Raw genomic sequence first — 27,335 nt, 5'->3', positions numbered from 1 at the left:
TTTTAGAATGCTTTCTGTAACGTGGTTTCCCCTGGAGGCCTGATCTGAATACGGCCATGGCGGGTGTGGGGTTTGTGTGCAGGTTTCAGCTCCTGTGATAGAAACTGAAAAACTCGACTTTCTCACCTGACCGATCTCCTTTTTCAGAGAAAATCAGATTTGTTCTGAAATGTTTTCTGCCTAAAATAATAATTTGATACCTTAAGTTCTTATAGTACCTTTCTTTAATGAACCAAGGACTTATTTTACATGCATTATCTTGCTTCCTATTCTTGTTCCTCTAGAAATAGATGGGACTGGGACAAGTGTGAGTCTGCAGTTCTTGTATTTATCGGGTTCTTTTTAATCCGAAACGTATGTCTGATGAGGGTGACTAGAAGGGAGCGTTTACCACAGGCACATGAAAGATGCCTTTGGAGCAGAGGTGAGGGCATCAGAAAGGTGAAAACCTCGCTCTCTTAAAGATGAACCTTGGCTGGTCCCGTTGTGCGCGCACGCGTGCGTACAGAGCAGTGACTGGCTGGTGTGGGCGTTGTGGAAGGCCTGGGGTGCTGCAGCAGCTGTGACGCAACTTCTCCCTGCCCTGCTGTGCTGATTCTGTGCTGGTGAGGGTGGCTGTACAGATGCCGGAAGGGTACCTGCTGCCCATCCACTCCCAAACCCATTTTATAATACTTTTTATTGTATGTGAAGTTTGCAGGTAGATTGTCTTTTATTTAAAATTTTTTAGAATCTTATTTTAAAAACTTTTCTGGCAAGAACTTTGGTGAGATACAGCAGCTCCCTTTTTTGGATGTTCTGGGTGAAGGGATTGTTGTATATGAGTAGAAGTGGATACTGAAGGTGGAGGGACAGTCTGCTCACCAGGTAGTATAGAAGCCTTTTTGGTAAAAATCATGTAGAAAGCTGATTAAATACTTTAACTTTATATTCTAGTAGCAGGAGAAGATGTAAAAAGAGGATTGGCTGAGAATTTGCTCAGTTGACTTCATGTTTCACTTTAGTTTACCTAAAAACATACTTTCTTCTGATTCTAGGTTGGGATTCAAGTGAACCAGTTGGTTCCTGCTCATTCGAGACCTCCCGCATGTCCCAGGCACGTGCCAGCTCAGCCAGGCCACTGTCCCAGTGGCTCCCGCTCTGTCCTGGACCTCCTCCAAGTTCAGAAAGCAAAGACATCCTCAGAAGAAGAGCACCAGGAAGGTGGGTGTGTGGGGTGGTTCTGCCTGGTGCCGCTGTGTCCTTAGGAGAGCCGTTCATTGTAAATGTTTTCTGGCAGGGCTGTGTGTGACCCTTTCAGGCACAAGCTGGCATCAGGATGAGCTGTATTGAAGTTTGTAGATCAGAGTGCCCCCCACGTCCCCAAATGAGCTGAAGAGGCTAGTTTATGTATTTTCTGTACTTTCAGTATTCCTGGCTGCCGTGGATCTGGAAATCTCATCTGCCTCTAGAACTTGCACATTCCTGCCATCTCTCTCCACACATCTGACATCTGCTGTCAGCCCTGTTACAAGCAAAGCCGAGCCTTCGGGGAAATGGAATGGTCTACATTCTCCCATCAGCTTAAAATCAAAACTAAACCTGAGTATAGAGGTCCCATCACCTTCCCAGGTATATTTCTATAAGTATGATAAAAATGCAAAAGTAGTTTTACAGTAGGAATGACATGTTTAATTTCCTTGCCAGTACAGTCAAGAGAAAGGGTGACTCCCTAAGGCCACTATATACCCTGAATTCCAAATGCCACATGATCGGTGTGAGTGAAGGATTTGCGCTTCTGCAGATTTGCAACCTTTGCAACTTGTAAAATGTTGGATGAGATACAGTTCCTTCACTGCCTCTGTGACAGTGGCCACACATGCACTTCCTGGCTGAGCACCAGCTCTGGTGATCACCAGAAGCCTGTGATGGGTTTTTCTTGCAGCAGCTGGAGTTCCCTGGGAGGGATAACTTCCTGACTTAGCTGCTCACTGAGTTGGTGTGCACTGGTGGTGTGGCATGCTGCCATAGGCCCAATGGGAAAGTTGATTTCTCTGTAGCACTCGGTGGCAGAGGCTGAGAACATTTGCTGCTGGCTGTAGGCTAGGGCAAGGGGCAGGTGTGGGCCGGAGTTATCCAGAAAGTTGCTCCCAGCGAGGTCAGATTGGCCTACCCAGCTCATGAGCTTCGTGCTTCCTAAGGGATGTGCGCAGTGGGCGGAGGAAGGACCTGGCCTAGGAACAGGGATGCCAGTATGTGGGCTGGAGCAGTTAGCTTCTTTTTCTGTCTGCTCTCAGCCTAGAATTATTTGTGCTTGGGGGCATTTAGTTTCCTGTCTGAAAGGCTAACTTCTGGCTTTAGAAATTTGACATATTTGCCTTAGGCAGTGGCCCTGCCCAAGGGTAAGGTCTGAGATTTGAGCTTAACAGAGGCTCTTCCTGTGTGGACTGACCTGATCCTGTGGGACCCGCCAGTTGTGTAGTATCATCTCCAGTGTGTACATAGGTCACCTTCAGAACCACACATTTCTACTCAGCCTTCAGAGGCAGGGGCTTGGGGGTGGCTTTCCTGGCCTAGTTATCTGTACCTCACCTTATCTTCATTATCGAAGATGTTAAAATTGAGGTGGAAGTGAAGTATGAGCTCTCCAAACACATCATCTCTGAGCGTGGCGCAACCTCGCACCCTGTCTTTTACAGCTCGATCAGTCTGTTTTAGAAGCACTTCCGCCTGATCTCCGGGAACAAATAGAGCAAGTTTGTGCTGTTCAGCAAGGGGAGCAGCATGGTGACAAAAAGAACGAACCAGTAAATGGCTGTAATACAGGAATTTTGCCACAACCAGTGGGGACAGTTTTGTTACAAATACCAGAACCTCAAGCATCTAACAGCGACATGGGAATTAATTTAATAGCCCTTCCAGCATTCTCACAGGTAAGTTAAATGTAGGGGCCTTCTGCCAGTTTAAATGGTCCCACCACCCTCCTGCTCCAGTTCAGGGCATGTCTTATTTCCTTTCCCTTTGCACCTTAAACTCGCATTAGTCTACACCACATCCATATTGGGGAGGGGGGGGGGCGGGATTGGCTCGTCTCATCATCTGCAGGACAGACTGAGGGAGGCTATGGCACGTGGATGTTCACAGCTTATACCCAGAACATCCTCTTCCAGTTTAGAGACCTCTGATGGGGCTGTGCTTGAGAAACAGGAGAAGCGCAACTAGGAGAAGCGCAACTTGGGACAGTGACACAGTTCATGTCTCAGAAAACGTGACATACGAGCCGAGCCTGTGCTGCTTGCTCTGGGGCTTAGTGTTTGAATTGTATTCCTTATTCTCATCCTAAAACCCCGTGAGGATTTAATGAGCCTTAATATTGAGGACCTGTTAAGAATTCATACAGATCAGGAAAGTATGAGTTGAAAATAATCTATTGTGTGAAAAGTATAAGCCAGCTGCCATATAGAATCAACTCAAGTTTGACTTTGAACCTCTTTTCCACTAGGTGGACCCTGAGGTGTTTGCTGCCCTCCCTGCTGAGCTTCAGAAGGAGCTGAAAGCAGCTTATGATCAGAGGCAGAGGCAGGGCGAGAGCAGCGCACACCAGCAGCCAGCCAGCGCAGCCGGTGAGCATGCGAGAAGCGGAACCATTGTGTATAATGGCCAAAGTCTCAGCTCTTAGTCATGTTGAGGTCTTTATGTTGGGGGAGCAGAACAAGTAGACAATATAGTAAGTGATCGAGTCCTAGTTAGATTTGTGTCTCTAACTTCTTGACTTACAAACACCATTCTTGGACTTTTTTTTTAAGCCCTTTAAAAAAACAAAGATGCCTAAATAGGTATCTGCAGAAATCTTTTTGTGTAATTGCCAAGGCCATTGTCCTTTGAAACAGATACATAAAAGGATGCAAGCTAAAAACAGACTAGTGCTGATGAGCTGTTTATTTATATTTCACCTGCTGAGTTTCCATCACATCCTGTGAGCACAGTTATCAGTAAGCAGTGGTGCAGTGGAAAGACGAAGTGGGAGAGCCGAGCCTGCCCTCTCAGCCCTCGTCATTAACTGCCTCCCAGTCTCAGCTAGAGGCCTTGTTGGGGGAGCGTGTGCACAAGGGTTGGATTTGAGGGGGGGCGGCGGGGTGGAGAGAATCCATATTACTATCCAGATACCTTGGTTGAGGATCTTATGTTCATCTTTTAGTGCCAAAGAATCCGTTACTTCAGCTGAAACCAGCCTCAGTGAAAGAAAAGAAACGAAACAAGAAGAAAAATCCCATGAGTTCCCCCAAAAAGGTTCAGAGCCCTTTGAAAAACAAGCTGCTTAACAGTCCCGTAAAAGCTGCGCCAGGGGCCGGCGGGAGTCCCCAGAAGTTAATTGAAGGGTTTCTGAAACACGAAGATCCTGCCCCCGGGAAACCGCTGGTAAGCTTTATGCTTTTTAAACTTTGACCTTTTACCGAATCTTAACGTACTTGATGTTATGTAAATACAGCACTTTTATCATTTGTTTTCTTAACAGGGAGAACTCTCTGCTTCTACTTCAGGTGTGCAGCCTGCCGCATCTGGCTGTGTCAGACCCCTGGCACCCAACCTCGCTGGAGCCGTGGAGTTTAGTGACGTGAAGACACTGCTCAAGGAGTGGATCACCACCATCTCAGGTCGGCTTGGACAGGCAGAGCGCCGAAAACTGATGTGTAATAAATGGTCCTGTGGTTTCAGAACATGACAGGCTCAACTGTGTCGATGGCGCTCGTTTTCTAAATACAATAAGCTTCAAGTTTAAGCCAAGCACTTAAACTGGTTGGAGAAGTTCTCCCATAGCCCATTCGACTGTGTTGTTGTAAAAATGCAGTTTCCTGTCCTATAAACAGGTGGGTTGGTTCTCATTTGATGTTTTTCCCCTCTAGATCCAATGGAAGAAGACATTCTGCAAGTTGTGAAATACTGCACTGACCTGATAGAGGAGAAAGACTTGGAGAAACTGGACCTCGTTATAAAATACATGAAAAGGTAACTAGTACTTCCATCAAAGGGGAAATGGCATGTCACAAGGACTAGTGGAGGAAGGCAAGGCTCTAAGTTTTGTTTCTGGCAGTCAGTTGCCTTACCTTTGCTCTCCAGGGTTAATGGAAAAAGGGTGCCCATTATTTAGAATCGCAGATGAAAGAAATGCCATAATATTGACTGGGTAATAAAGTCAGAATGAGATTGTTCCCCTTGGGGTTTCATATAGTTTAAAACCAAGGGAAGCCCTTTGGAATGTTCTCAAGTTTGCCAAAATCGATTCTTGAAGAAATCATGAGTCTTTCCTGATGCTCCTCTTTCCCCACCTGTAGGTTGACGCAGCAGTCGGTGGAATCAGTTTGGAATATGGCATTTGACTTTATTCTTGACAATGTTCAGGTGGTTTTACAACAGACTTATGGGAGCACATTGAAAGTTACATAGTGTGAGCAGGGAGCGTGGTGCTCTCGCTGCTGTGCCATAAGTGCTTGTGAGGTATCTACAAAGTGCATGGTAGTAATGCTCTGAGTTTTCATAATTTCAGATTTCTTTTGGAGCAAGTGTTTTGTACATTTCTTTTCAAAAAGTGCCAAATTTGTCAGTATTGCATGTAAATAAATGTGTTAATTCTTTTACTGTAGTATAGATTCTATTTACAAAATGTTTGTTTATAAAGTTTTATGGATTTTTACAGTGAAGTGTTTACAGTTGTTTAATAAAGAACTGTATGTATATTTTGTACAGGTTCCTTTTTGTGAATCCTTTAGGAACCAGATCCGGAACTGTTTGTTATACCACAGGAACAACCTGCAGCCCAGACTCGTGCTAGGCTCTGTAATTCCCGAGAGGGCCAGGCTGGGATCTGTTGCTTCCGGACAGTCACCCTCCCACACAGGAATGAAGTTAAGAGCCTGTTAAGGACATCTTTACTTCTTCCAAGTGGAAGAGTTTACATGTGGTGAATTAGAACACACACACAATTGATTAAGTTTCTCCTGGGAAAATTATGCCCCACAGGTGTTTTTCTTGCCTCTACTGGCCCTTGAGAAACTTCAATAATGACGAGTGGTACAGATTTTCAAATGTACGTATTTTTATGCTATGTTATGCCATAACACTTTAAAAATATAGTTTACTTGGGAACATTTTCTTCAAACACCTACACTAACTTCATTCGACACTGCTATAAATAGACCCTTGAGATCTGTTACAGGAATTAATCTTATATTGAGGAAAGGAGTATATCCTCATGTGGACCTATCACCCACACTTTTCAGGAAAACCACAAAACCAGCTATAATCAGATTTACTAATATGCATGAATCATTATGACGTCTCCATGACAATTTAGAAGCACTAAGCCCAAATAGTTATCAGTTCCCTGTTTTCTAATCAAAAATGTATGCATGATAGACGTTCTAGGATAAAATCGACCAAGATTATTATATAAAAACTCCTAATGTTAACACGTACTGGTACACAAGGTTGGAGACAGTTCTTATCTTTAAAAGAAAAGAGCTGAAGACTCCTGGGAGAGAAGCTATGCTACCACGAAGGCCTAGCAGAGCTTTCTAGTGAATGTTCTTTATTGGAGTCAAAATTGTGCTGATTACAGGGGACTCACGACTAGACAAGCAGTCAATAGCAGCCAGCTACACTCTACACCATGGCTTCACACAAAGCATATAAAGAAATACCAGAATACCTAATTTCCTATTTTAAAAAATCCAGAGCATATGGCAGAATGCTGGAAAAAATGACTGGGAAGGAGATGCATAAATAAAATAGTATTTCTTACATCAAAAGTCCCAAGAATCACAAAATCTGCAGAAGCTTGGTTAATCAAACACTGCAGTACTGATTTAATCAGTATAAAATCGAAAGAGCTTTAGATTTGTAATAAAAATCCAAATGTGGGGAAGGGCAAACTTTAAAACAGCAGCAGGTAGGGTGGGGAAGGAGCGGGCATGTGAACAGGCACCTTGGAACTGTGGGACATGTATTTGACCACTGTCAAACCAGTGTAAGTTTCTTGGTTTCTCATGGAAAACATTTTATACATCTATTTTTTTCCTTCCATACTTAAGTGCATCAGTGTCCAGATACGTCCATTCCACTTTTTATCTTGTTTTTCTTGCATTTACTCTAATTCTTGCCCCATGTGGAAAAATTAGATGATTTCAAATACTTTCTTCAGCTCCACAATAAGCTGCCAGTCACTCTTCTGCATCTCATCTCTGAACCAGTCTTTCAGAGCATCGATGGACTGCCGGCTGATCTGCAAAGGACGAGGCACAGGCGGCATCAGAGCAGAATGGAACCAACAAGTGCCCAGAGAAGTGGGCGGCCAGCCGCCCCCAGACGTTGGCCACTCTGACAGAGGACACTAAGGCAGCGCTGCTGGGCGAGTGCTGCAGGGGGACCTGGGAGACAGGCGCCCTCGCTGTGAGCAGATTTCCCGACGGGCCGCTCTACCCTTCACGCCTGCCCACGACCAGTCCCTTCCGGCTGCCGAGTGAGGAAATCAGCAGGACCGCCGCCTCTTCAGAGGTGCCCCTCTGGTGGAGGGACTTACCTTACTGACGAGAATATCTGTAGCTTCAAAATGTCTCCCGTACATTTTGGGGGATTCACCAGGGATAGGTTCTATTTTCACACAGACTTCTTGTCCTTTTTTTGCAACATCCACTTGTTTGTGGTTTATTTCAATACTTGTTACTATTCCAATGTCCACAAACTGTAAAATAAGAACAAAGGACAGCAGGCACCTGAGAGCTGAGCACTGAGGAAAACAGTTTTTGAGCATTCGTGCCAGTGTCAAAGCCTTGGCTGTTGACCCTCCATGGCTACCATCTCCACAGTGGAGTTTTCTCATTGATAAATCAAGGGTGACACAGCACAGTCCTCCCTGCCCTTCCTGAGATGGCCACAACTTGGAAAGTGCTGTATGCTATTTTCTATTTCTGTTCCACCCTTCACAGGACAGGTGCCCAAAGCTCAGAATCAAGAATGAGCTTGGAGTGGCTGCTGTGAGCAAGGGGTGAGGAGCAGGGGACAAAAGTCAGGAAGGCCTTGCAGGCCATTTCATTCTGAGGATGAATTATGAGCAACCTAGGCCCAATTATAGGGGTGGGGGGCATCCTCTGCTTGGGAAGAGATACAAGAGGTTAAGAAAAGGGAAAGTAGAGGGTTGGCCAGTCATACAAGAGACAATAACTGCAAATAAATATCCTAGCTCAGCCCACTGAAATGGTATGGAAACTACAGGAATGGTCTGGGGCAGGAAAGGACTAGACGCCTGGCCTGGCACAGCATCCTGCACTGGGAAGAGAAAGATGCTCCAGGGGCATGTGGCTGCCACAGACCAAACGGGTAACTTGGCGGTCAAAAGTATTGGTAATGGATTACAACAGCAGAATTTACAAAACAAAGCTGAGTGTATGGATACTCAATGAAAAGGTCAGGGGGGTGAGGTTCTTTACAAGGCGGGGAGGGGAGAATCACAATTTTGCAACCATTTATGTAATAATTGACTTATGCCAATGGTTAAAGCTTCTGGGATAAAGGCTGAGGAACAGGAGATCATAGGGACTCAAAGTACCCCACAGACCACCTAGTAATTAATGACAAAGGGGAAAGATGTGTCTCTAATGGAGAGGCTGAGCTAGCAGCACACACCTTCCCCAGCAATCGGGTCACTGACAATGAGACAACCTGTGTGAAATGCACGAGACCCCTGGGCACCTGTACATACAGGATCCTTTCCTTAGTCACAAAGCCAGACAAAATCCAAGTGGAGAAATGCCCTGTGAAGCAATGGTCTGTCTGACGCTTCAGGCTGTTCCTAATGAAGACTGAAACACTAACAGCCAAAGGCAGTGCCACATGAAGGGATCCGGGACCAAGCCAGTAGGTCATTTTTGGGCAATTGGTGAAATGTGAATGAGGACTGAAAATTGCAGTCTTCATAACTGATGCACTGATATCAGGTGCTAAAACCCAAGATTGACTAAGGAATGCTGACATTTAGCAAGACTGCGGTCTAAAGTATAGAAGGCGCTCTGCTTGGTATAAGTTTTGTCACCATTTCCGGACTCCCATTTACTGCTTAACAGCACATGTTCTAAAGTACAACTGGCACTTACATTTTTGCTAGGGACACACATGGGGGTCCCTTGTTTCACCTGACCTGCTTCCACAGTCACGCCCATCACGATGGGATCTCGGGAGTTGAAAATATACTGAGGGAGGATTTTCATCTTGCAGGGAAATACTGCTATGTGCCTAAAAGAAAAAAACAAAGGATTTTTAAGTACAAAGTCACTTAAACTAAAAAGCAAGTACAGGTGAACACGAGGCTTCTTCCCGCAGCTTTCTCAGGCCCCCGCGGGCGGCACTGTGCCGCCTGGGTGTGGGTGCTCAGTCCACACCCACCTTCTGTGGTTTCTTCCTCTCTTCACCCCTCCTCTGTCCATCAAGTGCTTCCCAGGTCTCAGAGAAGCTGCCCCACAGGAGCATCTGGTGCCCAGACTGAAGAGTTTGAGCTACAGACGGCACTCAGCTCTTAGAACCTCGTGGGACCTACTCTCGTGTGGCACGTGGCACATGTGGAGGCTGTTCTGGGGACCCACAGGCATCATACCATATCCTCCTCTTCTCTAGCATGCTCCCAAATCAGATGATCCAAAAGCACACAGTTTCCCTGCTCATGAAGCAAATGCTTCAAGTGCTTTCACAGCTTAAGTCTTAAGCCTTCTCACATTAGATTTCACCATCTACAGTGAACATGTCTCAGTCTAAATGCTTACAGTCTGAACTGAGAATATGCCCAATTGAGTCATCACTCTGAGGGTGACTGCTCTGAGCCTTTGTGGTGTCTGGCTTGGACTATGGGAGCCTCCCGATGGGCCCTCATCACTGACTCCAAAATCCATCCCATGCACAGGGTCCCTCATGCTCTGGGTCCTGCCGACTCATCTGAACTCCTCTCTCCAAGGGTTTCTGTGTGGGCCTCCGCCCAGCGTTGTCCTTCGCACTCGTGTCTGGGTGGCTGGATTATAACCTAGATCTCAGAGATGAGCTGCCTGCAGCTGTCCTCATCTGGACCCGCCCCTGCTCTGTTTTGCTGTTTAGCACTTATCTTCGCTTTTGGTGTGTTCATTGCTCGTCTCTCCCCTGAGCTCCCAGAGGAAGGGAGTGTCGGGCACTGCTGCCTAGCTCCTGTGGAGTGCCCCTTACACTGGGCTCCTTGTCAGTTCGGCTGCAGGCCCAGGCTTCGCTCCCTGGAATGCCTCCCTTGTTTTAGTTCCTAGTTCCCCATTCCCTGCAATCCCAGAGAAGGAAGACAGTCCCCAAATGGAGCAACTACCCCCCATAAAAGAGACTTCGGTTTGCCAAACTGAAAATGGAAAACAAAACCCAAGCCAGGAAGGCTCCCGAGGATTTGTCCCCGCACGGCTGGCAGGTGGCGGGGGTGGGGCCACATGCAACAGCACTGCAGGTACAGCCTCCAGCAAATGCCATGCTTCTGCTGTCCACACACCTTGCTGCTGTTGGGCAATTTTCCAATAGTCAACTTCTTCATCAAAGACCAAAGTAGGGAAAATCACCAACTTACTTAAATTCCTCTTGTTTCTGCTTCTTGTAGTCTTGTCTATATTTTGTAAAGGCATCAAATAAATGATAAATAATTTCTGCACTAAAAATTCTAACTCCTAAACTATCAGCCATTTCTTGTGCATCCCGTTCGATTCTCACATCAAAGGCCAAAATGACTGCGTACCTGGAAGTCACAGAGGAGAGACAATGAGAATGGAGCGCACCCCAAGGAGCAGGCACAGAAATCACGGGCGCAGCCTCCCACAGGAGGGCGAGTACTCACTGGGGGTCATGCTCCAACATCACCGAGGCCTTCATAACGTCTTTTTTATGGACAGGGCCAATGTTGATTCCTGCATACTGGAGACAGGGTGTCCGCAAGTTACCTGACCAGGTGGCAGAAGCAGCCCACCAACCGAGCCCCACGGACTGCAGTCGGGTTTGGTTACTTACCGGCACTTCTGATGTTCTCAGGAATTCCAGTAGAGCTTCCAAAGAGCCCAGTGTCGACGCCTGCACATAGACTCCTTTTTCTTCTAATTTGATAGCATTTAATGTCTGCTTTAACTCATGGATCAATTCATCCTGAAGAAATTGGAATTTACATGGCTGTACATACAACTCCAGCAGCAGCAGCCTAGAGTTCAACTGTGTTTCTCTTTGCCATTAAATATTCTTCTGAAAACAAAACCAAGGCCTACAGGAGCCGGCACTGCAGAACCAGAGCAGGAGTGGAGGGCTCTGGGCCACATTCAAGCTGTGTCCCGCCTCGCCTCGCCTGTGTGGGGTTTACTAACACTGAAATACGTTTAACCACTGCTCAACTTGGCAAATAAGGCAGATGGTGAGAGGAATGCAATAATAATCTTAAAAGCTGAAAGTACGACACATAGGAAATGTGTTTTCGGTGGCCCAACGGCTCGGCTCAACTGTCTCAATTTTGAAGTTACCCTAATCTCGCAGCCCTGTCCTCCGTCACTGCTCCTCTGAAGATGAGGAGATTCTAAGTAAAACAATCATGCTGATGCCAATAAGAAGCATGTGTCCATGCCAACCTGGGACTGGCCAACGAGGCATGCCCGCCCTCTTCTCCCTGCCCTGGGACTGGTGCAGCCTGAAGAGTGAGTGCTGGGCCCAGCTCACCAGACCAGCCATGGGCTGACAACAGTGGTATAAGCTGTGGCTCACAATTCGCTTTTGTGAAACTGCTGGGCTCATGTGCCATCTGCTCCTACAAATAGGCACACAGGCTTTGAATGACTCCCAGGACCTAGTTCTGTCCACATACTCAGGCATCTAAAAATCAAACAACTTCTGGGCTTTTTTTGATAAATTTTTAAAATATATTTTATTGATTTTTTAAAGAGAGGAAGGGAGAGGGACATCGACCAGCTGCCTCCTGCACACCTCCTACTGGGGATGTGCCCGCAACCAAGGTACACGCCCTTGACTGGAATTGAACCTGGGACCTTTCAATTCGCAGACCGACGCTCTATCCACTGAGCCAAACCAGTTAGGGCTGGGCTTATTTTTTATTTAAGTAAAATGTGTACTTTAGAATTGTAGGGCATAAATATTACTTATGCCAATTCATATCATTATACAAACTGAAGTAATTGGGAGGAAATTTTTTTTTAAACTGGAGTAATGTTTAAAGTGTCAACTGTGTGCAAAGAGGCCATGACCTAAGGCTTCACTCGCCATTCCTAGTGCAAATCCCTCTGCCCCACGACAGGTCAGGTGGCTCCAGAGGAAAAACAACTTACTTTAAGGACCGGAATCTCATCCTCCTTGTGCGCCACCAGCAGGGGTAAGCCGGCCAGCGTTTTCTCCAGGTCTTTGCCGAGAATCTTCACGCCCTGAGCTGCTTCCACCTCTTTGTGCTTCTCATACTGGTTCTGCAGAGACCAAAGCACGTTACCACTGTCATCGGGAAAGTGCTCAGCACCAGGAGATGACGTAAGAGACAATATTTTCATGATGTTAGGGTAAAGATTTCTTAAACTAGACACAAAAAGCAATACACAAAATAAAAGCTTGATAAAATCGACAATAAAATTAAGTAGTTCTGTTTCTCAAGGTGCCAGAGAAAGAGATTAAAAAAAGTTACAGAATAGGACAAAATGAAGCACTACCTATCCACCAATCAGACTGGTACACTGACTGCTAAACAACTCAGAAATCTGCTAAGGAGAGACAATGCCAGGGCACAATAGGCATTTCATAAAGAAATTCAAATGGCTATAAACAAAATAATGGCCACCATGTTTCAATCAGGCAAGTCCCACCTGGAACAGCAAGAGCTACACAGCCACTAGAATGGGAAAAACAGAATAATCAGCATCGAGAGCTGAAAGATGTGAATAATGGACACAGCTGGGAGTGCAACATATCACACTCACTGTGGACACTGTGGCCTTCCCTACTGAAGGTGGCGCTAAGCCTAAGCAATGAGTCCACAGTTCACTCCTATGCATACCCAGGAGAAACCTGTGCAACTGCCCCAGTAGACAATACACCCATATTCACGAGTGTTGGCAATGAATTGTAGAACTGGAGCCAGCTGCGCTCTGTTATTACCAAGAGATCAAACTGACCATGAAGTACTTGTGCAATGGCCCACCATACACAGCGAAGGGGAACCACAACTGCAACAACACCCATAAATCTGTATTTCTTGACTGAAAGCAGCAGGATGCAAAGGAAAAATGAGGACGTGATGCATAGAAAGTCAGTCCTTTATAAGGGCGTACTCTCAGGTATGGAAGCTGGCAGTCAGAGAGCAAGGACACGCATTACTATCATGACAATGGAGCACACGGTTCCCTCTGGGACCGAGGGAGCTGAGCCCAGGAGAGGCACACAGAGACTCCTGGGGGTCCAGCAGCGCTCTTTTCCTTGATCTGGTTGTCTGCTTCCTAAAAATTTATTACACTTTTCTATGTCCTGTGTGTATTTTTCTGTATGAGTGTCTTATTTAACAATAAAAGTGGTGATGAAAAATTACTTAGCGGTGTGCTTTAGTTCTTATCAAGAGCTTAGTTGGCGAATAAGAAGATTCTTATTTGCCAACATGACTGGTCCCTCCTACATGAAGACCTCTAACATAAAGTGGGGTGTGTGTGCATGTGCGTAGTGAGCCAAGCAGCACTCAAAAATGAGGAAGCGACCTCAGCAGTTTCCCAACGCGACAAGCCCCCACAGGTCACTGCTGACCACCGCGGCTTACCTTCACTCGTAACTCCTTCATAGGTGGAGGCAACAAGAGGCCTCGGATCTGAGTTACGATGGGTCCTTCCACTCCGGGAACAATAATTGTATCTCCTTCCTTCAAACGGCCATTGATCAATATCACATCTATAGTGGTGCCCATTCCTGGGAGAGCCTTAACCTGAGACATGGTTGCAAAGAAGTATATGCTACAACGCGCCATGCTGATTAAATCTAACAGCAGTAAACATCCCCACCCAGGAACCTACTGGTTTTTTTTTTAAAAAAAAAAAAGACAATTGCCTGCCCAGCTGACCTTACCTCCATCACCTGTGCCCGCAGCTCTTCACAATGGGCTAGCCTCTTGCTCAGCATGGTCTGCGTCAACTCGACAAGAAGGTAGATGAGACTTCCCATTCCATCACCAGTATGTGCAGAGGTAGGTACCAAGGACACAAAAGTGCGGGGATCTTTATTCTCATAAAACAAAGCCGCATTCAAACCCTAAAGACATAAAGTGCAAAATCACCCACAAGGCCAAGCTGTAGAGGGCCATCTCCAGAACAGAAATGCTTTACCCAACTAAAAGCTGAACGAGCAAATGGCTAATCCTGAAACTCATCAGAAACACTCAAGAAAAAGTCATGCATATCCTGAGGCATTCATTGTTTCAGAAAAAGTTCCCAAGTTAACTCAGTTTTAAAATTTAAACATTAAAACTACCCAGAGATCTTTGAAATACGCACTTTCTGATTTACAAAGGAAAAGGGGTAAGGGGAAAGAGTAAGTCACTAAGTTCCATGAATAGGAGAACAGAACCAGTATTAGTGACTGACAAGGCAATGAAAGAAAACACTGCTCCACATGCAGCCTCTTCATACTGAATGGATAGCTTTCTTACCTGCTGTGCAAATTCTACTATAATAGCCTTTGCTCGCTCCTCAAATTCATCTTTTGTGTTCTTTTTCTGCTTCTTTAAAGTGGCCGCCACATCGGACTCAGGGCTTTTTTTCCAATCATACAGCCTATCAATCTGGAAGAGTTTTTCATAGAAAACATTTAAAAAGGTTAATAAATGCTCCAGAAAATTCCTCATCCTATCTAATAAAGAGGGAATATGCTAATTGACCATCACTCCATAAGATGGCTACACCCACAGCTGAGGCCAAGTTCCCATAAGGAGCCTTAATGAGCAATCAGCAGGGACCTGAGGCTACACCCACCCCCGCCCCTGTGGGGCTTGACAGGGGACCTCAGGCAAGTGCCCCACCCTGCCAGGGCTTGACAGGGGACCTCAGGCCATGTCCCCCACCCGACAGGGCTTTACAAAGGACCTCAGGCCATGCCCTCCACCTGGCAGGGCTTGACAGGGGACCTCAGGCTGCGCCCCCTGCCCTGGTGTCAGGCTGGGGGACCTCAGGCCGCACCCCCCACCCTGGCACCAGGCCAGGGGACCTGAGGCCATGCCCTCCGCCCGGCGGGTCTTGATGGGGACCTCAAGGTGCGCTTCTCATCCTGGTGCTGGGCTAGGGGACCTCAAGCTGCTCCCCCCCGCCCCAGCGCCAGGCTGGGGGACCTCAGGCTGCGCCCCCCACCAGGTGAGGCTTGACAGGGGACTTCAGGCTGCGCCCCCTGCCCCAACACCGGGCCAGGGGACCTGAGGCTGCGCCCCCCTGCCTGGCTGGGCTTGACAGGGGACCTCAGGCCGTGCCCCCCACCCAGCGGGGCTTGACAGGGGACCTCAAAGTGCACCCCCAGTGCTGGGTCAGGGGAACTCAGGCCACACCCTCCACCAGGTGGGGCTTGACAGGGGACTTCAGGCCGCACCACCCACCATAGCCCCGAGCCAGGGGACCTGAGGCTGTGCCCCCCTGCCTGGCTGGGCTCGACAGGGGACCTCAGGCCATGCCCCCCTGCCTGGCTGGACTCGACAGGGGACCTCAGGCCATGCCCCCCACCCATTGGGGCTTGACAGGGGACCTCAAGGTACACCCCCAGTGCTGGGTTGGGTGAACTCAGGCTGTGCCCCCCGCCCAGCGTGGCTTGACGGGGGACCTGAGGCTGCACACCACTGCTGGTGAGGCTTGATGGGGGACCTGAGGCTGCGCCCCCCCACCTGGCAGGGCTTGATAGGGGACCTCAGGCCATGCCCCCCACCCATTGGGGCTTGACAGGGGACCTCAAGGTACACCCCCAGTGCTGGGTTGGGTGAACTCAGGCTGTGCCCCCCGCCCAGCGTGGCTTGACGGGGGACCTGAGGCTGCACACCACTGCTGGTGGGGCTTGATGGGGGACCTGAGGCTGCGCCCCCCCACCTGGCAGGGCATGATAGGGGACCTCAGGCCATGCCCCCCACCCATAGGGGATTGACGTGGGACCTGAAGGCACACCCCCCGCCCTGGGCTGGGCTGGGCGACGTCAGACCACGCCCCCTGCCTGGCAGGGCTTGACAAGGATGGGACTGGCCGGGTTTGGATCTAGCCTAATGGGGGGGGGGGGGGGGGGGCGCCAGCTGGGTCTGGGTCTCATGCGATTTTGAGGCGCATGTGGGTGGGCAGGGACTTGACTCTGGGTCCCATGGTGCACCCCAGACTCTGACAGAAGGAAGGTTTTCATATACATTTTACTAATTTTCTTTCATCTCTGACACTTCTATTATAGAGAAAGGGCAAACAGCAATATTAAATTATTTCCTCTAATTAATACCCTTTTAATGTGCATGAATTTCGTGCACCGGGCCACTAGTGTAAATTTTATTTATCCAGAAGTGTGAATTACTCATATTTTATTTCACCAAAAGCCCCTGACAACCTGAACTGCATCCCCTCCTAAATTAGAAACAGCTGAGTCCTGAGAGGCGACCATCTGTTTGCAAAAGATGAGATCCCAGAATGACCCAGCTCCACCACCACATGTTGGAATTCCAAAATGATTTTGTATCAATAGCAGACAGGAACAAGGATCAATTACAGCAAATAGCATCACCAGGAAAATTATATACAAAAAAAAAAAAAAAAAAAAAAAAAAAAAAAAAAAAAAAAATACTAGTAATTATTCCCAATCTCAGAGAATAGCACATTTTAATTATTCTATTGCTCAAATTGGGATTTAATATGTTTAATCAGATCTATTTTCCCTCATTTTTCAAAAAAGTGATAAATGGGTACAGAGGCGAAAATGATTTAATAGTTTTTTTAAAGCAGTTGAGTCTAGGGCAGGGGTGGGCAAACTTTTTGACTCGAGGGCCACAATGGGTTCTTAAACTGGACCGGAGGGCCGGAACAAAAGCATGGATGGAGTGTTTGTGTGAACTAATATAAATTCAAAGTAAAGGAGCGGAGGGGAGAGCAAGAGAACCGGATAGAACAGCCGGATCCGGCCCGCGGGCCGTAGTTTGCCCACAGCTGGTCTAGGGACATAATATAAAAAAGTAGGCCAACTGGAATGCCACTAAGGAGAAAAACCAGCAAGTGGTAATAGACCCAGAAATGACAAAAAGATAGTAAAATTAGCATACAAGGTCTGTTGGAAGCTACCCATTGTCTTCACTATCAGAAAAGTGTAAGCAAGGAGCCTGGAATGCTGGTGAACCTTGAGCTCTGGCAAGGGCCAAAGCTATGCACTGACTGTTTTAGTCAAGACAATGGTGGCTCAAGCAATTTCCTGACCAAATAGTCTCAAAGCAAATCTTTACTAATATTTACTGACCTTTAAGATAGTCCGTCTGTTACCGGAATTACCTGGCTGCCTAAGGGCAATATGTGTATCCAAAATTGAATAAAAGGTTGGCAGGGCCTGGCACCAGTAAAGTCTTCCCCTAGAGTTGGATTCTCTACCTAACCCCCCATGATTTCCAAATTCATATTTCTTGTCTAGTCTTGTCATTTGCCCGCAGCCCTTCTCCAGATCCCGAACCCTAAGCCACATGGGACATGGCCTCTCACAAAGGTCCTTAAATTACTCATCCTATCTAATAAAACAGTAATATGCAAATTTACCGTATACCTCCGCTACACCCATAAGCCAAGCCCACCAGCCAATCAGGAGCGAGTATGCAAATAAACCCAACCAAGATGGCTGCGGCCAGGAAGAGAGCAAGAGGCTTGGTTTTCCTGGGCAATGGAGGAAGCTAAGCTTTCCGCCTGCCCTGACCGGCCCAGGCCTCCACTCAAGGTTACAAAATCTCACTTATAGAAGATAAATAAATCCCAACAAAAATGGCGGCAGCCACAGAGCTGAAGAGAGCAGGAGGCTTGAGTTGCCCCTGGCGATGGAGGAAGCCAAGCTTCCCCAGCCCTGCCCTGCCTTGGCCTCTGCTCAAGGCTACAAAGTTTCAATTATAGAAGATAAATAAATCCCAACAAAAATGGCTGCAGCCACAGAGCGAGCAGAAGGCTAGGCTCCACTCAAAGCTACAAAGTTTCAATTGTAGAAGATACATAAATCCCAATAGAAATGGCTGCTGCCTCGGAGCAAGCAGAAGGCTTGGCTCCACTCCAGGCTACAAAGTTTCAATTGTAGAAGATAAATAAATCCCAGATACCAGGGCCTCCGCTTGGGTCGATGGGGGGCGTGGCCGGCCTGCAAACCACCACAGGCCCCTCACTCCGGCCGCCCCACTCCCCAAGGGAACCCCCACCCTGATCCGGGACACCCTTCAGGGCAAACCAGCCAGCCCCCACCCCTGCACCAGGCCTCTATCCTAAGTAATCCTATCTAATAAAAGAATAACATGCAAATTGACCATCACTCCAACACACAAGATCGCTGCCCCATGCGGTCAAAGATGACAGCCCCCATGTGGACAAAAGATGGCCGCCACAAGATGGCCAGCAGGGGAGGCCAGTTTGGAGGGACCAAGTCTGCAACGGAGGGCAGTTGGGGGCAATCAGGCCAGCAGGGGAGGGCAGTTAGGGGTGACCAGGCCAGCAGAGGAGGGAAGTTGGGGGCAACCGGGCCTGCAGGGAAGGGCAGTTGGGGGGACCCAGGCCTGCAGGGGAGCAGTTAGGCATCAATTAGGCTGCCAGGGGAGTGGTTAGGGGGTGATCAGGCTGGCAGGCAGAAGCGGTTAGGGGCAATCAGGAAGGCAGGAAGGCAGGCGAGCACTTGGGAGCCAGCAGTCCTGGATTGTGAGAGGGATGTCTGACTGCCCGTTTAGGCCCGATCCTGCCTGGATCGGGCCTAAATGGTCAGTCAGACATCTATCGAGGGGTTCCAGATTGAAGAGGGTGCAGGCTGAGCTGAGGGACACACCCCCCAGTGCACGAATTTCATGCACCAGGCCTTTAGTAAGTATATAAAACTACTTTAAAGGAAAAACATGAAACTTGTAATTAAAATATATAGTATATATAATCTGAAATAAAAAATTCACTGGATGAGCGTAACAGCAAATTACATATTGCAAAAGAAGATTAGTGACCTTGAAGACAGCAATAAAAAGTTATCTCAACTGAAACATACGGAGAAAAAAAGAATGAAAGGGGAAAAGAAAAAAAAGTCAGTCACTAATGGGACAATATTAGGAGTGACTCAAGTTCTGAAAAGTCCTAAAATTCTATCAAAGAAAGAAAAGAGAGCAGAAAGATATCTGAATAATGACCATACATTTTTTAAAAATTGATAATTAGAAATTCACAAATCTAAGAAAACCAAAGTAGGATAAGTATAAAGAGAACTATTACATAATCTCATTGATGAAGCTTTTAAAAAGTCTTAAAAGTAGCCAAAGAAAGACAGATACATCACATACAGGGAACAAAGATTAACTAGAGATAAAGGCCAAAAAGAAATGATGGAGGAAAAGATGTTTTTAAACCCAGAATTCTATACTAAGTGGAAATATTCTGATCTAATTGATTAAACACAACACGTCTGAGCAGTATTTTTAACAATGCTAAGCATCCCTTTCAGTGCTTATGTTAGGGGGGAAATGCCTGAAAATAATCTAAGCTTCCACCTTCAGAAATACAAAAAAGAGCAAATGAAAACAAAATAGAAAGAAGGAAATGACATAACACTGGAAGTCAATAACAAACAGCAGACCAACAATAGAGAATATCAATAAAAGCAAAAGATGGTTCTTTGAAAGACAAAGGTCTCTACTGACAAAAGAAAAATAAAAAACCTAAATAACTACACCAACTTAAGAAACTCCAAGCTGAGGTGGGACTTTACTGATGAATTCTATAAACCACTTAAAGAAGAAATAATATTTCTACTTAAGTCTGTCAGAAAATAGAGGGAGGAAATACTTTTTGCTGTTGTTAATCCTCACCCAAGAATATTTTTCCACTGGTTTTTAAGGCGAATAAAGAGAGAAAGACAGAAACATTGATATGAGAAAAATACATGAATTGGTTGCTTCCTCCACCAGCCCCAACCAGGGAAGAGCCTGCAACTGAGGTACGTGCCCTTGACCGGAATCAAACCCAGGATCCTTTGGTCCAAAGGCTGATGCTCTATCCACTAAGCCAAACCGGCCAGGGCAAGGAGGAAATACTTAACTGTCTGAGGAGGCCATCATTACCCAGATATCAAAACCAGTCAGAAGGCAGTACAAGGAAGTTACATACCGAAAAAATATAATAATGTGAAAACCAAGATGGCGGCATAGGTAAGCACCTAAACTGCTGCCTCGCACAACAATTTCAAAACTACAACTAAAAGACAGAACGGACACCATCCAGAACCACAGAAAAGCTGGCTGAGTGAAAATTCTACAACTAGAAGGAAAGAGAAAAGCTCACAGAGAATTGGAGGTACGGCAAAGGGTCTTCGTGCGCGCAGAGAGGAAGGGCGGCTGAGAGCCTGGCTGACTTTCTCTGGCGGAAGGGGGAAGGAAGCCCCCGACCGCACTGAACCCCAGTTCTGACTGCACTGAACCCCAGTCCCGGGTGAAACCCCGTGGACCCAGCCTCATACAGGGGGAGTCTGGACTGTCAGGTAGAGAGAAAGGCACTCGGAGACCCGGGGGAGACCCGGGGGAGCCCCGGCGGGCAGGGGTCTGGGGGCGCGCGCCAGTGTGCACAAGGCTGCGGAGGTTGCCACAGGCTTTCCCTAGCACAAGGGAGTAGGAAGCTCCTGACTGCACTGAGCCCCAGTTCTGACTGCACTGAAACCCAGTTCCAGGAGAGCCCCTGGGGAACTACGCTCTTGTGGGGGGAATCTGGACTCTCGGGCAGAGACTCGGGAGCCGGGGAAGGCAGAGGTCTAGAGGCACGTGCGCAAGGGCAAGGCTGATGGGAAGCCAAGACTGTCTGCTCCGCCCTGAGACTCCACCCCATCCAAGCTGAGCACAGAGGCTACTGCAATTTGGCAAGTCTAATCCTATAAGGCTGTCTCCAGCACCGAACTTCTCCCAGCGTAGACACAGCTGATCCTTACAGCCAACTGGCCTGGAGGTCAATTCCTCCCAGTGATACGAACAACAATCAAGACTTAACTACAACAAAGCAGTACACACAGTCCACAAGGGGTGCACAAGGAGTGTCCACCTCAGGTTAACTGGGGAGGCCGACCCACTGGGCCATATAGGAAACCTAGCACACAAATCTACCCTACCAACTCAGGGAAGCAGTGAAAATGCGGCAACAAAGAAACAGATCACAAACGAAAGAAATGGAGGAAAACAAACGTCTGGATATAGAATTCAAAACCACGGTTATAAGGCTTTTCAAGAATATCCTAGAAAAGGCCAATAAATATAACGAGACCCTCGAAGATATGAAAAAGGACCAACTAGAAATTAAACATACACTGACTGAAATAAAAAATATTATACAGAGACCCAACAACAGACTAGAGGAACACAAGAATCAAGTCAAAGAATTGAAATACAAAGAAGCAAAAAACACTCAACTGGAAAAGCAAAAAAAAGAAGAATCCAAAAAGTTGAAGATAGTGTAAGAAGCCTCTGGGACAACTTCAAGTGCACCAACATCAGAATTATGGGGGTGCCAGAAGAAAAGAGAGAGCAAGATACTGAAAACCTATTGGAAGAAATAATGACTGAAAACTTCCCCCACCTGGTGAAAGAAATAGACTTACAAGTCCTGGTAGCACACAGAACCCCAAACAAAAGGAATCCAAAGAGGACCACACCAAGACACATCATAATTAAAATGCCAAGAGCAAAAGACAAAGAGAGAATCTTAAAAGCAGCAAGAGAAAAACAGTTAATTACCTACAAGGGAGCACCCATTCGATTGTCAGCTGATTTCTCAACAGAAACTATGCAGGCCAGACGGGAGTGGCAAGAAATATTCAAAGTGATGAATAGCAAGAACCTACAACCAAGATTACTCTACCCAGCAAAGCTATCATTCAGAATTGAAGGGCAGATAAAGAGCTTCACAGATAAGAAAAAGCTAAAGGAGTTCATCACCACCAAACCAGTATTATATGAAATGCTGAAAGGTATTCTTAAAGAAGAAGAAGAAGAAAAAAGTAAAGATAAAAATTATGAACAACAAATACATATCTATCAACAAGTGTACCTAAAAATCAAGTGAATTAAAAACCTGAGGAACAGAATCATCTGGTGAATATAACAGAACCAGGGGCATAGAAAGGAAGTGGACTGATAATTCTCAGGGGGAAATGGGTATGGGGGGTTCAGGAAGAGACTGGACAAAAATCATACACCTATGGATGAGGACAGTGGGGGGGAGGTAAGGGCTGAGGGTGGGGTGGGAACCGGGTGGAGGGGAGCTATGTGGGGAAAAAGGAGAAACAATTGTAATAATCTGAATAAGAATTTAAAAAAAAAAAAAAAGTTACATACCAATGTCCTCATGAACACAAAACTCTGCAACAAAACTGAGCAAATCAGCCCTGGCCAGTTTGGCTTGGTGGATAGAGCATCGGCCTGCAAACTGAAAGGTCCCAGGTTCAATTCCAGTCAAGAGCACGTGCCCAGGTTGAGGGCTTGATCCCTAGTGGGGGATGTGCAGGAGGCAGCCAATCCATGATTCTCTCTCATCATGGATGTTTCCATCTCTGCCTCCCACTTCCTTCCTCTCTGAAATCAATAAAAATGTATTTTTTAAAAAAGAGCAAATCAAATCTAGCAATTTAGGAACAAAAATTGAACCATGACTAAGCCCACTGATCCTGAGCAAGGGTTATTTCAGTAGTGCAAGGTTGTTGTTAGTCTGACATTTTAACAGTGCTGGAAAAACCACCCACATGCATCATACAGACCTTACAGCCTTCACAAAAATCACCTCAGAATGGATCACAGACCTAAATGTAAAATACAGAAACTCCTATAGCACAGGAAAAAGCCTAGATGCCCTTTACTATGCTAATAACTGCTCAGATACAGCACCAAAGCAGAGGCCAGGAAAGAGAGTGGACAAGCTCCAGCTCCATTAATAGGAGCCCTTCTGCTTGTGAGAGAGTGAGCCAGCCAGTGAGAGGACAAGCCAATCTGGGATAAAATATCTGAAAAACATCTCTGATTAGAGACCTAATATCCAAAATACAAAGAGCTCTTAAAACTCAACAATAAAGAAAGCAAGGAATCCAATTTAAAAATAAGCCCAAGAGCTTAACAGACACCCCACCAATGATACACAGATGGCAAATCCCCACATTAAAACATGTCCCACATCTTCTGTTACCAGGAAACACAAGCTGAAACAAGGAGACAACACTACACACCCATCAGAATGGCCAAAATCCAAATCGCAAAACCAAACTGAGGATGGGGAGCCACAGGAACTCTCATTCGTTGCTTGTGGGAATACACAAAGTATAGCCATTCTGAAAGGCCGTTTGGTAGCTACTTAACAAAACCAAACCCTCTTTCCATTGGATCCTGTCACCAGACTTACCGGAGGCGTGGAAACTTATCCACATAACACCTGCACACGGAGGGCTAGAGCAGCTTTCCTCTAAGTGCCCAAACGTGGAAATAGCCAAGATGTCCTTCATGGGGAGATGGATAGACCGAGGTCACCCATATAACGGGGTGTTACTCAGCGCGAAATGAAATCCGCTATCAAGTCGTGAAAAGGCATGGGGCACATCTAATGCATATAGCTAAGTGAGAGAAGTCACTGTGAAAGGCTATACACATTGTATGATTCCAACTGTGATTCTGGAAAAGGCAAAGCTATGGAGAGAGTCAACCAACCAGTGGTTGCGGGGGGGGATGAACAGAGGCGTTTTAGGGCAGTGAAAACTACTTGGTATGATGCCATAATGATGGATATATGTCATACACATCTGTCCAAACCCACAGAATGTACAAGAGTAAACCCTAGTGGTCGGCAAACCGCAGCTCACGAGCCACATGCGGCTCGCGAGCTGCGGTTTGCCACTCTGTTGACTAATGAGTTTGCTGACCACTGGGACAGGGGCTTAATCACAAGGAACAACAACAGCCTGTAATTATTGGAATCGAGAGTCTAGGTCAGTGGTCGGCAAACTCATTAGTCAACAGAGCGGCAAACTGCGGCTCGCGAGCCGCAGTTTGCTGACCACTGCCCTAATGTCACATACGGACTTTGGGGATAATGTAGGTTCATCAATTATAACCAGTTTTTTTTCTTCCCATTAATTACAATCAGTTTTGCACTGTGATAGGTGGTGTCCATAAGGGGGAAGGCTATGCATGTGAGGAGGCAGAGCTATATGGGAAATCTTTATACCTTTCCCTCTGTTCTACGGTAAAACTTACACTGCTCTAAAGAAGTCTTAATAATAAAAAGTTAGTAAAGTCTCCCAAGAATCTCATCAATGATTCATGTTGCCACAGAATAAAGGAGAAAAGCCACATGAACATCTCAATGCAGAGTAGCATCTGACAGAAGTCAGCAATCATTCATGACTCATGAAAACAACACTCTTGCCCTGGCTGGTGTTCCTCAGTGGTTTGAGCTTCGGCCTGAACACCGAAGGGTAGAGGGTTTGATTCCTGCTCAAGGGCACGTACCTGGGTTGCAGGTTCGATCCCTGGCTAGTGTTGGGGTGTGTGCAGGAGATAACCAATCGATGTGTTTGACACTGATGTCTCTCTCTCTCTCGTCTCTCTCTTCCCTCCCTTTTCCCATCCCTCCCACCCTCTCTCCTTTCCACTATCTCTAAAAAAAATTAATGGGAAAAATATCCTCAGGTGAGGATTAACAACAACAAAAAACCACTCTAAGCAACTCAGAATAGAAGAGAACATCCTCAACTTAATGAAGTGCATTTCAAAAGACTCTACAGCTGACATACTTAATAGAGAAAACAGAGCACTTTCCCCAAGATCAAAAAGAGAGCAAGGACGTGCATCATCACTTCTATTTAACATTGCTCTAGTCTAGACGAAGCATGTCAAACCTGTGGCCCACAGGCTGCATGTGGCCCACAACGAATATTTTTGCAGCCCAGCCAATATAACAGTATTTAAGAATCATTTTAATAAAATTTCATAATTAAATATTTACAATCTCCTGTTATACATTATTATTAATAACTACGATGTTCGCTAATGACTGGTTACTATAATCGTGTTGCATTCATTTCCCTTACGTGCCTTACATGCAGGCGCACCATCTCTCTCCACTAATACTAGCAGTGAATATTTTAGCAGCTGATGGCCACATCATTAGTCTTGGACTGACTTGTTTGGTGTGCACAACAGGAAATATTTTGCTTTCACAGAACAAGAAAAATAGGTTTATTTGCGTTACGCTTACTAATTTGTGCAGTTATTCCGTGTCTGATAAGTTAATGCTCAAGAAAAAAATATTAATTTTTATTAAAATGTTCTATTATTTTATGTTAACGATGACTCATTTATTTCAGCCCTTTGTATTATGCATGTCTCTATCGAAATAAACCTACATTTCTATGAAAATTGAAGCTTTTGTTTTTCCTGCGGCCCACATAAACTTCAACCTTGTTTATTTGGCCCGTGTTAGCCTTTGAGTTTGACATGCTTGCTCTAGAAGGTCTGGTTACTGTAGTAAGGGAGAAAAAATTTACAAGGCATACAGATAAGAAAAAACGTGTAATAGCCTTTATATGCAGATAACACAGAAAACCCCACATGATCTACAAAGGAAGCTCCTAGGTGTATTCAATGACTTTAACAAGGCCAGTTACAAGATAAAAAGTCAATATATAAAAATCAACTGCGCTTCTATATAAAAGCGATCATTAGAAATCCAAATTTTTAAAATGCTGTTTACAATAGCATCGGAACCATGGAATACTAAGGATAAATTTAGAAAAGTATGTGCAACATAGGGATAATGAAACTATAAATTATTGCCAAGGTAAATGAAGAGAGATACCATATTCACTGATGAGAAGATTCAATTTTGTTAAAATGTCAATTCTCCCAGAATTTACAGATTAAATATCCCAATCAAAATCCTGGAAAGCATCTTATAAAATTAATAAGCTGATTCTAGCCTGGCCTGTGTGGCTCAGTGGTTGAGCACTGACCTATGCACCAGGTCACAGTTTGATTCTCAGTCACGGCACATACCCAGGTTTTGGGCTCGATCTACAGTGGGGGTACCTGCAGAAGGCAGCTGATCAATGATTCTCTCTCGTCGTTTCTATGTCTCTCTCCCTCTCCCTTCCTCTCTCAAATCAATAAAAATCCTATATAATAAAAGCCTAATATGCTAATTGTCTGGTGGTCCAGTTGGCTGTTCAACCAAAGTGTAATACGCTAATGGTATGCTAAGGCTGCTCAACTGCTCGGTATGACATGCACTGACCACCAGGGGTAAGACAGTCAACTGGTCGACCAGTCGCTATGACGTTCACTACCAGGGGGCGATGCTCTGACCAGTAGGTTACCTTGCTGCTGGGGTCTGGCCAACAGGGACTGAGTGAGACAGGCCGGACATACCCTGGAGCCCTCCCGAGGTCCCTCCCCACCAGGGGGCAGATGCAGCGAGCCAAGCAATAAGGAGCAGCGAGCAGGCGGGCAGTAAGGAACAAGGGTTCCAGACTGCGAGAGAGTGCAGGCCGGCCTGAGGGACCCGCCCCCCCGCCCCAGGGCACGAATTTCATGCACTGGGCCTCTAGTCTACATATAAAAGCCCAGCAACCAAATGGCAGAATGACCAAAACGACCCGTCGACCAGTTGCTATGACGCGCACTGACCACCAGGGGGCAGACGCTCAACGCAGGAGCTGCCCCTTGGTGGTCAGTGCACTCCCACAGTGGGAACACCACTCAGCTGACCGGAATGAGCGGGATACCCACAGCGGGCCAATCCCCGCAGGCCACGCTCCCAAACAGTGAACGAATCCATGCACCAGGCCTCTAGTATATATATATTTTTAAAGAGCTTTAAGGCGCTGATTCTAAACTTTACATGGCAATTCAAGGACCCTAAGGTAACCAAAACAATTTTGAGAAACAAAAAATTAAAGAACTTACCACCACCTGCTTTCAAGACATTACTATGAAACTACAGTAGCCAAGCCAGGGCAGCAGTTGCACAAGGATGGACACATACATGGGTCAATAAACATACATACAGTCAACTGATTTTCAACGAAGATTCAAAAACAGTTCATTGGGAAAGTAT

The 27,335-nt window shown here is 46.2% G+C and overlaps 2 protein-coding genes across 6 annotated transcripts in view; one reads left to right on the top strand and one right to left on the bottom strand.

Annotated features, from left to right (window-relative positions):
* REV1 (REV1 DNA directed polymerase) overlaps positions 1-5,719 on the top strand; it is a 112,446-nt gene extending 106,727 nt beyond the window's left edge. For all 5 annotated transcript variants that reach the window (XM_080685739.1, XM_080685738.1, XM_080685740.1 and 2 more), the window contains 8 exons: positions 1,038-1,203; positions 1,409-1,611; positions 2,679-2,912; positions 3,482-3,602; positions 4,178-4,398; positions 4,496-4,634; positions 4,884-4,986; positions 5,313-5,719. In XM_080685739.1, coding sequence (XP_080541865.1) covers positions 1,038-1,203; positions 1,409-1,611; positions 2,679-2,912; positions 3,482-3,602; positions 4,178-4,398; positions 4,496-4,634; positions 4,884-4,986; positions 5,313-5,424 — 1,299 coding nt within the window. In that variant the 3' untranslated portion in view covers positions 5,425-5,719. The remainder of the gene's footprint in view (positions 1-1,037; positions 1,204-1,408; positions 1,612-2,678; positions 2,913-3,481; positions 3,603-4,177; positions 4,399-4,495; positions 4,635-4,883; positions 4,987-5,312) is intronic.
* Positions 5,341-27,335, bottom strand: part of EIF5B (eukaryotic translation initiation factor 5B) — a 73,732-nt gene continuing 51,737 nt past the window's right edge. Inside the window, exons 16-25 of the mRNA XM_080685743.1 lie at positions 14,690-14,821; positions 14,110-14,292; positions 13,808-13,969; positions 12,345-12,476; positions 11,032-11,163; positions 10,862-10,938; positions 10,598-10,762; positions 9,126-9,264; positions 7,556-7,717; positions 5,341-7,258 (exon numbers count right to left, since the gene is read on the bottom strand). Coding sequence (XP_080541869.1) covers positions 7,151-7,258; positions 7,556-7,717; positions 9,126-9,264; positions 10,598-10,762; positions 10,862-10,938; positions 11,032-11,163; positions 12,345-12,476; positions 13,808-13,969; positions 14,110-14,292; positions 14,690-14,821 — 1,392 coding nt within the window. The 3' untranslated portion in view covers positions 5,341-7,150. The remainder of the gene's footprint in view (positions 7,259-7,555; positions 7,718-9,125; positions 9,265-10,597; positions 10,763-10,861; positions 10,939-11,031; positions 11,164-12,344; positions 12,477-13,807; positions 13,970-14,109; positions 14,293-14,689; positions 14,822-27,335) is intronic.

Source organism: Plecotus auritus (genome assembly GCF_963455305.1).
Source record: "Plecotus auritus genome assembly, chromosome: 8".
Lineage (NCBI taxonomy): Eukaryota > Metazoa > Chordata > Mammalia > Chiroptera > Vespertilionidae > Plecotus > Plecotus auritus.
The sequence above is the reverse complement of the archived record's forward strand: the minus strand, read 5'-3'. Positions and strand labels throughout refer to the sequence as shown.